Source organism: Poecilia formosa, unplaced genomic scaffold (genome assembly GCF_000485575.1).
Source record: "Poecilia formosa unplaced genomic scaffold, Poecilia_formosa-5.1.2 Scaffold45, whole genome shotgun sequence".
Classification (NCBI taxonomy): Eukaryota; Metazoa; Chordata; class Actinopteri; order Cyprinodontiformes; family Poeciliidae; genus Poecilia; species Poecilia formosa.
The window spans coordinates 1324782-1342740 of NW_006799984.1; the positions used below are offsets into that span (position 1 = coordinate 1324782).

Here is a 17959-nt window from a genome sequence, read left to right on the forward strand (position 1 = left end):
TCATTACAAAGATAATATATATATTTTCTTACTATTACCTTTATATATATATGGGGAGCTTTTATCTTCAGACTTTTGTTTATGTCATCATGTGCCATTTTAATTTTAACCATTTTAATTTTATGTGAAATAAATAAATATTATTCAAAATAAACATAAAATGTCCTCAGTTCTGCAAGTGCAGCCACCTTTCCCTTTAGAATAAGTTCAGTTATCTGAATTTTGCAACACCTGATTTTATCTTTCGGTGTCCTAGTTCAAGCATTCCTCCGATCAACTCGTAACACCTTTATCTCTGATTGATGACCCGTTTCTGTTTTCTCCTCAGCAGGATGCGTTCAAGGGGACTTCAGAGAGCCTCCGCAGCCCAACACCGACCTCCAGGGGCTCACTGACGCACAGATCAGACTCCCCTGCTGGTACCAGCCGGAGGCGGACCAGAGGATGGTGCAGGTCACCTGGGAAAAGGTGTTCCCAAACGGCACCAGCAAGCAAATCATCACGGCCCACTTTACTGAAGGGATTAAAGGTATTCGAACCCAGAATGTTCGAACCCAGAATGTTCTTGCTGCAAAGCAACAGCTCTACCAACTGCGCCACTGTGCAACCCCTCATTTAATGCATATATGTTATTTTTTTTTATTAAAAATGTAAAAAATATATTGCAATATTTCTTTTTTTGCTTGCCCAACAATGAACTTTAAACACAATATTTTGACGAAGCAAAGTCTGATTTCTGTAGAAGAGAAATCTGTAAATAATTGCAAATGTGAAACATAAAAATGGACAAAAAACTCGAGAATTTTCTTCTTTAACAGCTTTTATTGTTGTGCAAAAAGAAATTTTTGATATAAGGTGAAAAGTTCACTTAATCTTTGTGTGTTCATTAATTAAACTTAAACAGACAACTCAAAATAAACTCTTTGCTTCTTTAAGAGTACAAAATAAACTCTTTGCTTCTTTAAGAGTAAAACTCTTTCACTAACGGTGTAAAATAAGATTTTACACCGTAAAGGCTGAAGTTACTCACTTTGAACTGTTTTTATAAAAATTTTTCCTCCAGCGGTTGAGAACTCTGACCGGGTGATGTTTGAGACCTACAACCCGATTTCTGAGAGCTCAGCTTTGCTCATCAAAGTCACAAAGGTGTCAGACGCCGGCGTCTACCGGTGCCACATCGTCACCTACCCCCTCGGAAACTTCGACAGGACCATCAAGCTCACCGTGTGGAGTAAGTTTCACACCCTCCATTTCTCTGATGCATCTTGCTAATCACGTTTGGGTTGTTTGATAAAACCATAAAGAGAAGAGCCGCCAACTAGGGCGGTTTGATAATTTCATAATCAGGGCCATAAATCACTCGAAGAATTTATTCTATTTTGATGTAATTCATTGCAACAGTGTGTGAAAAAAAGTCTGGAATGATTGCAAAATGTTGCCTGAAAAAATACCAGCAGTGAGAAATATCTACGATCTCATCTAATTTCAAGGAAAGACGCGGTGGACTGCTGAATTTATCCTAAAAATAAAAATCTGAAATGTGTGGCATGCATTTGTAAGCAGCCCTCCTTCCAGTCAAAACATTAAGAATACATATTTTCTGCAGTTACCGTATTTTCTAGACTATAAGACACATGTTTCAAAGTTTGTCTGAACCCGCTACTTATAGTTCAACGCAACTTATATACGTTTTTGTTTTATCCTGTGTGACTTATAGTCTAAAAATTACGGTACCTTTATGTCTTAATGGTCCTAACTGGGAATTGTTTGCAGAATAATTCAAACTTCTGCAAACAGTAATTGATAAATCAATCTTGTTCTTCATTCAGTAAAATTACTCACATTGTGCAGAGAATCCAGACATTTCATACAAGCAAGATTAGCGATACTTCATGATAAAATTACTCAAGAAAAAATACTCCTAAAAAGATATTTCTTCCAAAAATTACTCAAGTAAATGTAACTAGTTATCACCAAACTCTGTCTTTGACTTTCACAAACCAACTGGATTTATACTGGGATGAACTTACACACAGATGAACTAGGAGACTTCTTCTGGGTATTATTTAGGGGTATCAGAGTAAAGGGGAGTAAATACAAATGCTTGCCTCACTTCTATGTTTTTATTTTAGCTTATTGTAACATGAAGCAATAGGAAACAAATGAAAGGAAAAACTTTTGCCAGGTGAAAATCTGGAGTAAACAGCCTGCAAACATGGAGGACAGTTTTTAAAACAGCAGTGGGATTCTGATTTAATCACTCAATTTCAAACATTTCACATAAAATTCAACCTCTGCGCCCTTTACTGAAATATTATTGCTACTGAAGGAACTTGAAAAAATAAAAACATTTAAGGAAAAAAATCATGTTGAGGAAACTGGTTTTCTTTGGCAAGGCTTTGCCATTGTGCCCAAGTGTTTTCTTTAGAAAAACTAATTTATGAAGGTGGTATTACTATTTTTTTCACCTGGTGTCACATTTTTTGTGGCTTGTTTCCACTTCCTGAGTGGATCACATGAGGTAACATTTGAATCATCACAGGATCTGTGGGAACGCAATGTTATCACTTCTGCTGCCAGTCATTGTCAGCAGCGATGCTCCGAGCTTAAGGGCTTGTTTTGGCATGCCTCGCATCACAAATCCACTCAGACCAGTAACTGACAACCTCAAGTCCTGAACAAGGTCCCTGAGCGTTGAAACATTCACTAATTTGCATGTAAAATGTCCGACGAAGACGTTATAATAACCTGGAACTGAACCAACCTGCTCAAGCAGACCGTAGAATATTAACACCATCACTTTAATTTATGCTAATATATGAATTTAAATGTTTTTTTTCCTGCAATCAAACCTTTGATCTATACCAGGAATGTCAAACTCAGTTTAATTTTGGGCCATATCAAAAATCTGAATGTTCTTAAAGGGCCGGTTGCGCCAGGGTCTCGAGTTTGACATGTGATCTCTACCAATCTGCTGGCTGCGGGTTTATTTTGCAGATGTGACGTCATTTATTTTGTGTTTTAAGAGATTAAACCATAACAGCAGTTGTTGTTATTGCTTTTTTTTTTTTTATAATCCAAAGGCATGTGCAGAGATTGATCAGATGTCAGATGATCATGACTTTCCTGTGAGTCATGGATTGGATTCAAAATAAAAACAAAAGTGTTTACGTGCAAATACATCTGGTGATGCTCCAAAATCCTGCCCAGGGTTCATTCTGATGAGCTTTTATGAAAAAGTGAGCGAGTTTCTGTTGAAACTGCTGAAATGAGACGAAACTCAATCCTAAACCTCACAGAAAACTTTGTAATTAAATCCTGGTGTTATTCGCTCCGATTACAAGCCTAAAAATCTGTGTGAAATGTAAATAAAAACCAGAATGGATCATCATGAAACCCAACTATTTATTTTCATAATGAAGGCACAAGATATTTCCTTTACCGTCTCTCTTCTTGTTTAATTACCATTAAAGGATTTTGTCCCCATTGTTGTGGACATTAAAAGTCTGTTTGTGACCTAAAAAAGGAGAATCATTTCAAATTAATGTGACAAACACTTTGCACAACAAAACTACTAATTAGTGTGAACATCCTCATTTTTAGAAGCACATTTTAAAATACATTTAGCATTCAGTCTCTGGTAAGAGACCGACGACATTTTGACTGAGAAATGATTCTCCTGTTTTAGTGATTAAAACATTAAATCCATTTTTTTACAGAATCTGTCTAGCAGACAACTGGAGGTTTTGTGTCAAAACTGGCTGATATTTGGTCTTTGTTATTTTATTTAAAGTGAATAAAATCTCACGAGTTTTATCTCATTAGAGGTAACCCCATGGCATGATGCTGCCTCCACCTTGCCTCACTGAAGTATGTGGGTTCTTTTGGTGATGTGACGTGTTGGGTTTTTATTTTGCATAGGTGAATAATGATAATAATAATAATAATGACAAATTTTAAGAATAATGATAAAATAATGAAAACAAAAGATTATAATAATGATTAAAAATGATTATAATGGAATAAAAAGATAAAAATAAATACAACAATAAAGAAAATAAAACTAACAATAAAATTAACATATAAACAAAAAAATAATGAAAATTACTTTAAAAAAATAAAATAATTACAATAATTCTGAAAACAAATAATAAAAAGTAATAAGAAAAATAAAGAAATTGTAATGAAAATAAAGAGATAAGTAAAGTAGTTAAAACTCCAATAAAAACTCCATTAATATAATATATTTCAGTTTCCACTGCAGACATTTGACTTTGGTAAAGTAGGGCAGGTGCAGGTGTGCTATTGCAAACTGGGCATTGTTTCCTAAAGCTGAACTTCCTTTACGTGAACAGCAGCCATTGTGTCTGCACTGAAAACAATCTATGAGGCTAAAATGTGAACAGTAACCTCCTTATGTTGGCTGAAAAGCCAGGAATACCATTTGAATGCATCATCTGTGGACAATCCCTAAAATAAAACAAAAAGTATTTCTGGTCAGTGTCGCCCTGCAGTATCACTTAAAGCTTAGAAAACAAACATGAGCTTAAAAATACTAACCAGCAAATATCTCCCTGCTCTCCTTAGTGCTGCCCATCACCGCCGTGGAACTGGAGGACCTGGTGGAAGGCCAGGCGTTTGGCGTTGTCGCCACCTGTCGGGCCGTGGGCTACCCCAAACCCGGGCTGTCCTGGGACACCGAGTTGCCCGGCTACTCCAGGAACCACACCGGGGAAGACGGGAAAACGTTCATCCAATACTCGCTCCACCCGCTGCGCAGCATGAACGGCAAGAAGCTGGACTGCTTGGTGTGGCATCCCAGCCTGAAGGAACCGCGCAGGGTCGCTAACCACCTGGTGGTCCAGTGTGAGTACAGAACCGACGAACCAGTCAGGTCCAGTTAGGACTTCCAAGTTACGAGTCTGTTACTGCGCAGAACTGGCTACAAAGTCGAATCATTAAACATGAATCACTTAAAGGGGGTCCATTATGAAAAATTCTCATTTAGTATGTCTTTATGCTTCCATTTGAGTTTCTACTGCTTCTAAAAAACAGCAAAGTGCTTAAAAAAACAACAGGATGTTCTTTGGCAAAAACCTTTTTGGTGTCTGGAAAATGAGCGATTTTAAAAACCTCCCAATTGTTAAGTCAGTCAGTGGGCATTAACTATCTTATGTAATATTATAAATACATTAAAAAAATGCAAATAAACAAACAGCTAAATCCTATTTCTATAATACAATAAGCATTTTATTCCCAAAAATGCAATAACATCATTCTTTTAGTGAATGTTTGATCGTTTGTGGCAAAGGATGCATCTGCAGTAAAAAAAAACCTTTCAATATTGTGAAGATCTCAACCCTTTCTGCTTGACTTATCAATACAGTGCAAGACTGATCAGTTGATTGTTTTTTGAATTAATCGATTAATAATTGGATAAAAGGTGCTTAATAGGAGAAGTTAAAATCAGGCTGAGTCTTGACCTTTGTATTCACAGACAAAGGTCATGCATGTACATTTTTAATTTTAATTACTGCTTTCAGTATGTTGTTTTTCAGAAATTGGTGTTTTTAGAATCTGTAAACTATTAATAAATTACTAAATTAATCCCATTAATTGTTTTCAACCCTTATTGGTGTTAGACTTGAGATCGAGATCCATCTTTCTCTCGTAAAGTTGTGACCATGGCGTGCTTCAGTGTGTAGTTTTACCTGCTGTTGACTCTCAAAACAAAACAGTAATTATGTTTGTGGTGCTTCTTTGTTGGCATTTAGATTAACTAGAGTTCACAGCCGGATTCCTAGAAGGAATTTTTTATTGCTTTTAACAAATATGCCCAAACTTTTTCTGTTGTCACAGCAAAGTGAGAAGATTTGTTCCACTACATTTTTACATGTTCAGTTATGCAATGTTAGAATATCATTTACAGCTCTGGAAAATATGAAGAGAGCATTTAATATTATCAGTTTCTCTGATTTTACTTTTTATAGGTTTATGTTTGAGTAAAATGAACATTGTTCCTTTATTCTATGAACTACTGACAACATGTCTCTGAAATTTCAAGCAAACATTTTGTATTTATTAACAGAAAATGAGAAATGGAAGAGATGCAGTGCTGTCAGACATCAAATGGTGCAAAGAAAACAAGTTTGTATTCATTTAGAAACAACAGCACTAATGTTTTAACTCAGGAAGAGTTCAGGAATCAATATTTGGTGGAAGAACCAGGAGGTTTATAATGTGGTTCAGTGCTGTGGGCTCTCAGTTTTTTCCAGCTGTAGTTCCTGAACTGAATCCTGCCTGCTGAGCTCTCAGTGATGATCAAGTCTGGAGCGTCAGCGGCTTACAGAGGCTTCAGCCTTCACACTGACTGCGTTAACGTACTAATCTGGCTGCAGCCGGCATCAAATTGGGTGTTTTCTTCCTTTAGCGAAACCTAAGGGTGGAAAATGAGTTTTAAATGACTGAGCGACTGTTTAAACCTTTCTCTGGGCTCTGAGCCAGCTTTGTTCAGATCTTCCTGTGTCCTCTGTCCTTGAATCATATTTATTCAGCCTCGGTTGTCGTTCTGTGGAAGTAAGTGAGAACTAAACGTCAGTCGGTAATGACAGATCAGATTATGTCCAGGGAAAATGTGGACATGCTCCGACCTTGACTTTTTTTTTGTAGCCATGCTAACTTTTTAGCATCTCTGTGTTATAGTTAGTGTTTGGTTTTGGATTTGATGTGACTGGCAACTTTAAAGGTGTGGATGTGATTCATGAACTTGATGTCTTTGGAGTTTCCCACTCTGGTTCACCAGAAATTATCATGAATTGATAAAATATATAAAAATCAAACATCCAGTTTTCCTGGATTTCTACCTGAACAAAGATTTTCCAGACTGGCAAACTGCATTGCGGATTGGATGAAAGCAGAATTTGAGTAGTTGTATTGTGATTTTCCTCCACTATGCTTAAGATTTGATCTTCACTTGGGATTTAACAGCAAGATTCAGTTCATAAACTACATGACATTGTAACTTTGCATGACTGAATGTTTAAAAATGTTGCAGAACAGATCTTCTCGTATTGTCACAGCAGCAGGAAAGGCTTGGTCTTAACAGGTAGTCATCATGAAGGCTTCCTTCAAGGATCTATTTTAAGAGTTGGCTGCAGGTAAAGCTGCAGTGGTGGCTTATGAGAGAAGGATGAGATCAAGTTCTCCAGTTGAATCGGAATCAGTAAACAGAAGGGAATTCAAATGAAGAGATGGAAATGAAATATTTGACTATGAAATGTAAAAACTGGATGCAGATGATTATTTTTCTTTTTTAAACCATTCTCTGATGTGAAGTAGAAATTAAATATATACCAGAAAGACACAAACAGCGAGGATATTTCAGCTCTGTCAATCACTCCTAAGTGTGGCACCTCTCTCTCTCTCTCTCTCTCTCTCTCTCTCTCTCTCTCTCTCACCTCTTTGCTCTTTGGTTCGCTGCAGCTAGCACAGCATGTTATGAATGCTAAGCTAGTTGATGAACGGTTTTTCTGTTGCGATAAGTTGTTTCTCTGCCATTAACACATTTAGCATCGAGTACATGAGATTGATTGACGACACTGAGACCCACCTCCTGGCTTTGATTGGTTGTTTTTTGTGCATTTCTTTAGACGTCATTAGCAGCTCAGGGAGAAGGTGGAGTAGATTGATCTTTTCACAGATTATCTGTCTCATATTACACTGTCTTGACATGGTGACAGTTTTAACAAACACAAAAAACAGATTTAAAAAATAAATAAAAGTTACACACTGCACCTTTAAAAGTTGTCCTCTCCTAAAGGTTCACAAGGTTTTGCTTTTTTTTCTATAATTCCTTGCCTTTGTTTTCTTTTAATTGGTTTTACTTCAACAACTGTTTCAGTTTAATTTCACTCACTTGCTGAAACCTCTTTCTCTCTCAGAAAGAAGTTGCAGTTTAATTTTTTAAAACTACAATGCTTGCTTCTTTGTTTCAGACCCCCCAGATCCCATCATCTCCAGTTCCCCCAGTAACTGGCAGGTTGGTTTGCAGAAGGCCGAGCTGGTGTGCGAAGGCAGGGGAAACCCAATACCCCAGAACGTCATCTGGACTCGGTACCATCATCATATCACACAAACCTACATTTTACCTCTGCCAATTACATGTTAATTTAGCACCCTGCAGTGCTAAATTGCTCTTTATGTGCTGCAGGAATGTGGCTGAAAACAATTATATGTTACACACTGGTACAAAACAAAGCACTCGAGTTTAAAGTGGGACGACTTTTTCTGCTCGATTCGCTGCGGAAATCAAAAGCCGTGGTGTCGAGTTGCGAAATGTGAAGTGAGACTTTCTGGGGCAGGAGACGTTTTCACACGAGGGATGGAACCAGCGACATGGGGAAGAGCAGGAGACGCAAACTAAGCACTTAATCACAGAGCGATGCTTTAAATATCACTCTAATGTCTGGTAAAAACACAGGGTCTGTGCTTTAATTAGAGACACCGTACCAGCCATTACATCTCTGCATGTGCGCATAGCAGTCGAATGCAGGGTGGAAAATCTTTAAACAGGAGACAACCTTTAGATATTAAAAAATAATGACATAATCAGATGCAAACGTCCCAACTTGCCCATCAGTAATCAGATATAAAAATATTATCAGTCTTCTTACATAACCAGTGCAGAGAGAGGTCTGCCAAACTCCACCTTTAAGATTTAATCCGATGTGTTTCAAGAAGAAAATATGCCATTTATGAGGAAGTTAGTCTAAAATGAGAGAATAATGTTAAAGCTTATGCAATATTGAACTGGCACATTCTGCTTTCTATTTAAAATTAGTACATTTATCTGAAAAGGTGCAGCTTAACGTCATATTAGGCAGCAGACATAAAGCTTACAATTCTATATTTTTAAACCTGTTGCTGATGGAAAGATTGCAGACTGTCAGCTTTTCTGACTCGTCTTCGATTTAGGTTAATTTTTTGTGCATTATTCACTCTACAGTAATTTTTATAGGTAACTAAATTTTTTTATGTAGTTACCTATATTTTTTATTTATTTTAGATTTCATAAGCTTGAAAAACCTTATCTTTGCAAAAAATCTGTCGCACTTCAGAAATTACAAAGTGAAGATGTTCCAGTCAAGATCTGAGTGATTTAAGATTTAACATTTGCAGATATTGAGTTCTAATCAGATACTGCACAAATCTTAATAAAGGAATGGTACTGGATGTATTTGAGAACTCTGTGGTTTTAAAGTTCACAATATCCCTGTTTCAGGAGTGTAAACTTGCTTATTTACAAATTTTAAGAAGTAAAAAAAAAAAAACAGGTGCAACGTACATTTATGACATGCTTAATTTGCTTAATTTAATATAAAACGCATAAAAGCATATAAAACCTGGAAATATTTAAGACTTCCTAAGACTCAGAAATGAAATTTATGAATTAAATGATTTTGTAACCCTGCAGAAATCCTGATATTTCAACATAAACAGAGGGTTTGCAAGTTAGCTTCAATGCTGCTCCAACACAGAGTTGGACATCTTAAAATATTCAGTTTGTTCCTGCAACTGATCCCCTAAAACACACAAAGCTTTTAAATGTCCTTCTTTAGATATATTTGACCCAACACATACAGCTTCACTGCCTAATAAATTCATTTCTTTCCTTCTTCTGATGATTGTTTTCATGTTGTGCAGTTAGCTGAAGAGCTAAGCTAACGCTACTCTCTGTTTTCAGTGCAGTTCCAGTTAACTGTGAGGACAAAATATACAAAAAAAAAAGTTGTTTTCCTGCTTCAAATACTTTACCATTTTCTTTTAAATTCCAGTTAGTGAACATAAACAGACACAGAGCTGCAGCAGCCAGCACAATAAGAACTTTGTTAGGGTGAAACCCATTAATTTGTTTAGCTAGTTCAACAAAATGATTCACTGACCTCTGTGTCATCCAGCCAGCTTTCATCTACATGGTCATTCATCTGTCTGATTACTGGAGTACTACATTTAACTAAGGCTGCAGCCGAATAACTGAGGCTCTTTGTTTAGCAGATGCAGGAAGTATATTTATGTCGCTACTCTTTCGTTTTGGAATGGGGAAAAACGTTTGGCCTTTTTCTTTCTGTTAACGGGGCCAGTCCAGAGAGACATCACCCCACAGACCATCAGGACTGAACAGTGTACAAACGTACACCATTTCCAAACTAGTCACACTGTAAAACCACAATTTTGATCTGTTGTTTGATTATAATTGTCTGTAAATCGATGAAACCAATTTTTAAAAGAACCTGAAGCATTCTGGTAGCTGCTACAGTCTTTTTTATTTCAATGGGAAAATCTTTATAAAGATTGAAAAACCCTGCCTAATTTGTAAACTCCATAAAAAAATGTTTATGGTTATTTTGTAAGCTGAAGACACATAAATACGCTGTAATTTTACCAGATTTGCTGCACTGACTGCAGAGAGGAGACCAACAACATGTGTAAGGAATTGACTTTCCTGACAGAATCAGTTCCGGATATTTCTAAATTAATCATAACCATTTGTTGTTATATTAATATATAAACACTGTAACTTCTGGTATCATAACTTTAAAGTGAAACTACTGCAAAGTAAAACAATATTTGGAAAATGTTCTGTCAAACTTGGTTGTCTGGCTTTGCAGGTCTGCAGTGTAGCACCACAGTTTCCTCCCTCCTTCTTTTGTTTGTGTTGTTTCACATTTTTGCTCTTTACAAAAACTTTGACTGGAGTGTTTTTTATTTTGTGTCTTTAAAAATCTAACTTTAATAAAAGTTATTAAGGCAGTTTAAAAAAAATGCTTAAAAAATGTGTTGCATGTTGCACATGAGATTTCACATGTGGAAAACATCCATCTATCCATTTTCTACACTCGGTTAACCCTTGCAGTGGTTAATTAGTGATTTATTTCTCCATCACACAGATGGAGAATAATTCCTACACGCATAAAAGATATTTAGAATGACAATTTATCATAATACACAAGGCTTAGAACTATACAAAGAAAACAGATCATCAAAAAAAAACATTTAAATATGCAAGTATACAACATGCACACTCCACAAAAAGAGGCTAGTCAAGTTTTAATCCGGTATCTTGTTGTTGCATGTTTAAAAACCGAGTTATTGAATGGTTTGTAGAAGCATGAAATGACTTGTAACCCAGAAAATGCAACAGCTTCACAGTTTCTGACCCTTACTGTGAATTTGCTGATGTGAATGCTACGTGTCCTGTAGTAACGCTCCACTGACCGCTTGGTTTCACTCGCGGCTGTGCACAACAATAAACTCCAACCCCGATGTGATGATAACTTGCTGTCAAAGATGAACTTTGTGAAACTAAAGGTAGTTGCTGAATGTAGATTATTCGTCAGATAAAATATTCCTGCGTGACTTTATCATAAAAGGCTGGTCAGGGAAGCTAGGTGGGGCTCTGAGGTGCGAAACATGAGCCTGCTCCAGTTTTAGTGGGGGGTAAAGCAGTGGTTAAAGAGCCACTGCAGCTCAGGGAAACCAGCTCAGCAACCTGAACCGTCTCAGTGGACCTGATCAGAAACTGACGCTCCATTATGTGACTGTGATGCCTCTTCAGCTGCACAGTATCCAGTCTGCATGCAGCCACTGGTCTTTATATAGTCTGTTTGGATGGCTGGGCTGCAGGTTTTGGTTCAGATGCATGTGAAAGGGTTACCTGACGGTAATCTTTTGTGTTTATTTGGAATGATTTCTTCCGTGATATAAACCAACTATTGTTACGTTTTAAGCTGTTGCTCAACAAAGGCCAAAACTGGAATGCATGTTTACCCTCTGCTCCATCTTCATTTTCCATTTGCTGAAGCGAGTCGCACCTTTTGTTGTTTCAAGTCGTGAGTCATGCATTCTGTGTGGTTCACCCCTCGCTGACATCTCTCCAAATTGGCTTGACATTTTCTTCTTATTATGGTTATTATCAGGAGAGGAGAAGCTCTGCCGGATGGGGTGTCTGTGGTTGGAGAAAAGCTCGTTTTCGGACGGCCCGTCCAGTTGAATGACAGTGGGACGTATGAGTGCACGGTGAAGAACACTGTGGGATCTGGAAAAACACAGTTTAGATTGGCTGTATCAGGTAAGACCTGGGAATCTCTTCGCATTGTACCAAATAAAAAAAGACAACAAAATTAGACAGTTTTATCCTATCTAGACTTGTATGAGTTTGCTGCCCCCTTGTGGTGAATCTGTAGTATCTACAGATATAGTTGCATAAGATTTAAAGTATTAAATGTTTTTTCACCTTTAAAGAAAAGTACATACAAGATTGCAATATAAGTTTGCCAATATGTCAGAAAGAAATAAAACAAGGTTTTCAATTTATTTTTGCAATTAGAAATCTGAAAAGTGTGGCATGCATTTGTATTCGAGCCTTTTTATTCTGATACCTGTTAATGAAATCAAATGCCTTCAGAAATCTCCAAATTACTAAACTTTTCTTTAAATTTTGTGTGAATTTAACTATTTGTTGAAAGTGTCTGAGTTTTATTAGAGAACAGAAATGAATAAAAATCATCATGAATTTAAAATAACACATCAGACAGGCCAGGGGGATATTTATGAGAGGTTTTACAGGTTACAAGGTTATATTCAGGTTATATCTCTGACCAAGTAAAATAAAAAAAAGAAGGAAGTATAACATGATTATTTAAAGTTTGGATTAGTTTTTTTGGAGGGTAAATTAACTGCAGTCGCAGCAGAAAGTAATTAATACTTTTAGCACTGTGAATGACTGAGCAGCTGAAGCATCATATCATTGGCATTACACAACTAAAGCAGGTAAAACCTGCAACATCAGTAGCTGCGTTTCTGTTACAAATGTGCACAAAAGTTTGTCAGTATTTTGATCATGTAAAAAAAAACAACACAATTTTGCAGCTACAGTGTTTCATTTAAATAAGAAACACAATTAAAATCACATGTGAATGACTTTATCCACATGATAAGAAATTTAAAAAAATCCAGCCCCATCATCCTCCTCCCACTTCCTGTCGATTTCTTTTTCATGGTTTGCACCAGTAGCAACATCTGGTTGTCGATCATGTGACAACCAGATGTCACATGATCGACATCATGTGACATCTGATGTCACATGATGTTTGAAAAGAATACCTAAAAAAATACTGCAAAATCCAAAAATCATTTTGGCAAAATAGTTTTTTTTCTGAATTTGCATGTTTCTATTTTGTCAAATTGCACGATTATATGGAACATCAAGCATAGCAACAGGAAAATGTTGAGGGAAAATGGCAGCATCATGCTGGGGGAAAGATGGCTAACCCTATCCCTTACCCTAAGCTAGTGGTTCCCAAACTTTTTCTCCTGCGCCCCCCCCAGTGGTTTCCAAACATTTTCTGGGCCCTCTTATGGATTATAAATGGCTGTCTGGTTGAACGACGTGTGGGAGGGGGGGGAGAGGATTCTTAGAGAATCCCTGTCCCTGGGGGGGGGAGAGGGGAGGGAATCGACTTTTTTGGGTGCAAAATGAATATACGTAGCTGAACATAGACAACATCGGTAGCCTACAGGTGACTAGCTAACAAGATTAAGGTGCTGTATTGATATTAGCTAGTCATCTTTTAGCTAACATTACCTGCATCCAGCAGCTTTACTCAACTCAGTCGGTTAGTTTTGGGGAAAAACTGTGAAAGGTTCTTTGCGTTTTGCTGGTTTGCTGCCATGATTCTAACACACCTGCTGTGCGTAGCTCCGCACAGCAGCAGCAGGCCTCCTTCACTGCCGCACAGGTATAAACCCTGTGCGAGTGTCGTAGCGTTCATGTTGCGTTTAAAGGTGGCTCGGAAAAACAGGTTACCATATGTTAACAACGGATTAAGCAGTTTTAACTAATGATAAAAGTGACAGAGGACACAGATATGGGAAGTGTGGAAGCCCCGACTGTATCAAATTGACAGAGGAATAACAGAGTTGGCCAGTCTAAGGTTAAAACCCAGCGCGTACAGTGTTCATGTTTTGTTTCATCCAGGCGGCTTCCCGCGCCCCCACTGTAATGGCACGACGCCCCCCCTAGGGGGCGCGCCCCACAGTCTAGTCTATTTCTAGTTGAAGTCTAGAAATAAATCCAACTAAGAATCCGTTCACAGATGATACCAATCAAAGACACAAGGTGGTTCTACAAAGCGTTGAGGGAGGCTAGAAACAAATGTTTGCCACATTTTTCAGATTTTTTAGGAACACATTTCCAAGTTCACATATTATTTTCCTTCCTCTTCACATGTGTTGCTCTGTCCATCTCCAATCCTGATAAAGTACATTTAATTTTGTGGCTCCAATGTGAGGAAATATGAAAAAGATCAACCACTACAATACACACTGCCAACAGTAAAACACATGGGACAGAGTGCTGAGGTGAACTCTCTGCTTATGAGCAGAAACGAAGGCAAAACTTGTCATGAGCTAGAGGGTTAAAGGCTTTTGACAAACTTATAAGAAGTGAAGCATGTTAATCCATGTCATTCAAGGCCAACAAATCCATTTAAAAAGCTGCAGTGAAAGCAGTAATGATATGTAACGCCCTGAAACCAAATGAATGAGGAGACAGAATGTTATTCCAGTAAAAAATATTATTTAAATTGATTATTTATAAACTACTCAAGCATTTCAGGTTGGATGTAGAGTTTAGAAATGGGGCAATATTTAACAGATTGAGACTAATATCTATTGGTACAAAATAATTTTAGTTAAAAATATGACACTGATTTGTCTTTAATATGTACAGTTTTTCAGAGCAACATTAATCCGAAGCCTGTTTTGAATTTGAATTTATTGTTTTGTCACTGTACACATGTACAATATTAAATAATTTAAATGTATATAAACACACACTGATAAAACTGGTGCAGGTGAGCATTGTTAACCGCTTTGACTTTCTCCTGACAGAGCCGCGGAACCTGCTGCTGCAGAATCTGCCGCAGCAAAGCCTGGTGCTGATTATTGTTTGCGCCGCGGCCGGCGCTTTGTTTCTGGTGCTGCTCGTCGTGATTCTGGTCGTCAAACGCCGCCATCTGAGAAAAACCAAAAAGCTGAAGATGGAGCTCCAGGAAACAAAGTGAGCTGTGCCAGGTTTTCTTTAGTGGAGTGAGAAACTAAATTAGGCTTTCACTCGAAGCTCAAGCGGTGATGACAGATTGGCTGTTAAACGTTTGGTTTCGAGTGCTTAACTTGTCACATTCTCAGACACGCTTTATTCCATAAATCCTCTAAATAGGCTCGTTTTGTTTGTTTTCTTTTCTAGGGACGAAATTAGCACTCTCTCAAGACAAGCCTCCTTCAGGAGACTGAACTCAACCGGCTCAGTTTCACGAATTCAGGTATAAAAAAAACACCTGGTACCTCAGAGATCAGAGACGAACCTCAGGTTGGCACTCGGGTCCGGTTTGGGTGGAGCTGTTTAAGTCTGCAATTACAGTTTGCTGCAGCTTCAAACAAATCAGACTAAACCATGATGGAGTTCTTCTGTACATGAAACTCAGAGTGAATTGCTTTAATTTTCTGCACTTATGTTCACTAAAAATACTAAATATTTTCTCTATATTTTGCAGCCTGAAGATTATGCCTTACTCAGAGTAGACAGCCGCACTAAATACAGCCAGATGTCTCTGGTGAGTTTGAAAAAAATCTTGATTGGATGAGAAGGAATTAAATCCTGGATTAGCAGGACTCAAAAACGATGTTGTATATTAGTTTCCAATGGATTAGTTACGTATAAGAGAATGAAATGGTTTGTAAATCACTTAATAATTACACTTCACAGAAAATGCAAAGACAAGCACACATGAGGAAGGAGCAGAAAAGAATCTAAAAATCTCTTTAAGATGGAGAGAAAATCAAGAAATTAGTTTAAAAAATGCAAAATCAAAAGTGCAGTTCCACTGGAAGATTTTTTTCCACTTATAAAATGGGGAAAATGTCTTGTTTTAAGTGAAAAAAAATATGCCATCGGGACTAGAAGTTTTTAATCAATATTAAGGAATTATTGACGTAAAACAAACCAGTATATCACGCTGAAAAGTTACTTGTAGATTAGTTTTATCTTAATTTACGTGTAAAAAGATATTTGTAGACCAAAAATACTTGGTAAGATTCTGTTTTTGTAGTGCAAACAGCATCATGAATACAGTAAATCAGCCTGAAATACAATAGTGTGAATATTTAAAGCAGGTTTTAACCATTTGTAAATATGCACTATATTTGTGTTGGTCTAATTTACTAAATTTTAATAAAATACATTAAACTTTGTGGCTTTAACATGACAAAATGTCAAGCTTAAGACAAATAAATACTTCTCCAGGTTGCTGGACGTTTACTAAAAAACTTCCACCTCCCTGTTTTGCAGGAGCCCCCCAACTATCAGGGCAGCCAGTCCACTCTGGGTGGGAGGTGGGGACCCACAGTAGAGGTGCCACGGGACGAATACGGGCGTCCCGTCGTCTGGACCGAAGACAGAGAGTGCCTGAGAGCCGTAGAGATGAACAGGGAGAAGGAGGAGCGCAGGAAACGGGTGGAGTCGTTTGTGAAGAACAGCAACATGTCGCTGGTATGCGTCAGCGCCTGAGTGGCTAGGCGTGATGTAGCTTTGTTTGCAATGTGATGGTTTGTTTATGTTTTCAATGTGGTTTCATAGAGATGGAGGAGAAACAGAAACAAACAAAAACTGGTAGTCAGATTTTTTTTTTTCTGTGGAGGAAACTGAGTCCACTTTTCTTTTTAGGAGAAATTAAATTGAGCTACAGCATGGTTTTCAAGTCTCTTTAGGTCAAACTTTCACTATGTAAGTGACATTGCTTGCTAATGTGCTTTTGATTTTTTCTTTTTTTGCGACATTTTAAAAGCTTGCTCACTACTTGAGTGGCAATTCAATGGAAACAGCTGTTGACTTTGCTTCTCATCTGTTTTTACATTTCTTTATATCTGGGCATGATGGTGTTGCTTTTGAGATCTTTAGTCTTTTTCATGTTGCCCAACAACATCTATTAAAGTTTAATTACAGTAGTCAGGCCTGGTGTGTGACTAGTGGAACTGAATCAGAAAATGTGGTGAATCACAGTTAATTCATTAGCAATGAGAACGACTAAAAGCACAAGAAACTAGAAATGCAAGCAGTTATAAAGGGTTCCTCACCTGATGAACTGTGATTTTCACAGTCAAGCTAAGCTGTGTCTTTTCATCACTTCTTTTAAGCAGAAGAAATAATAGAACCAATGGAACAAATGTAACTTGTTTTGCTTTTTCCTTCAGGATTCAGGCCTTCCTTCATCACTGGTTCCCCTGAAGGTCCAGCAGGACGATGGTAACGGTCATAAAGAGTCGGACCTGGGTCACCTACAGGAAGACGACTCGGTCGTTGAATCCTCCACAACAGAGGAACATGAGGATGACGAAGGGAGACGTCGGCATCATCTTGAGGGAACTCTCAGTAAAATGTTTTATGAAAGCAATGGGGTCCTCAGGCCCAGAGAGAATCCCAACGCCATTCTCCTGCCCAGCCAAAATTATTACAAACCACAACTTATCTAAACCTCTGACTTTCTTCCTTAACTGGAAATGAGAAAAGCCTGTCAGCATTTCTGCTCTGACAGAGACTTTTATTTTGAAAAAACAAAGTATTTAACTACTATGGACAGAATGCCAACAAAGACTATTTTATTTGTTTTTTGACCTCCTAAACTTCTATTCTTACTTTGCAATAACAAGAACATTTTAAAATATTTTGGGGATATTTTTGTGCCATTTACTAAAAGAAGAGAGCTTCCTCGACTCTGGAATCATTGAATCTTCGAAGATCTACAGAAACTGGAGACGTTTCCTCTAATTAAATTTAGAGGTCCATGAATGGGCATCATAATTTGGAAATAATAGCATGAGGCCAACCGGTAGGTGTGGGAACCTT

At 37.6% G+C, this 17959-nt stretch overlaps 1 protein-coding gene across 1 annotated transcript in view; it reads left to right on the forward strand.

The window, feature by feature from the left end:
* nectin4b (nectin cell adhesion molecule 4b) overlaps positions 1-17959 on the forward strand; it is a 32808-nt gene that overhangs the window by 9285 nt on the left and 5564 nt on the right. Inside the window, exons 2-11 of the mRNA XM_016671456.1 lie at positions 329-529; positions 1064-1231; positions 4588-4866; positions 7995-8112; positions 11976-12127; positions 14950-15118; positions 15305-15380; positions 15612-15671; positions 16406-16606; positions 17308-17575. Coding sequence (XP_016526942.1) covers positions 329-529; positions 1064-1231; positions 4588-4866; positions 7995-8112; positions 11976-12127; positions 14950-15118; positions 15305-15380; positions 15612-15671; positions 16406-16606; positions 17308-17575 — 1692 coding nt within the window. The remainder of the gene's footprint in view (positions 1-328; positions 530-1063; positions 1232-4587; positions 4867-7994; positions 8113-11975; positions 12128-14949; positions 15119-15304; positions 15381-15611; positions 15672-16405; positions 16607-17307; positions 17576-17959) is intronic.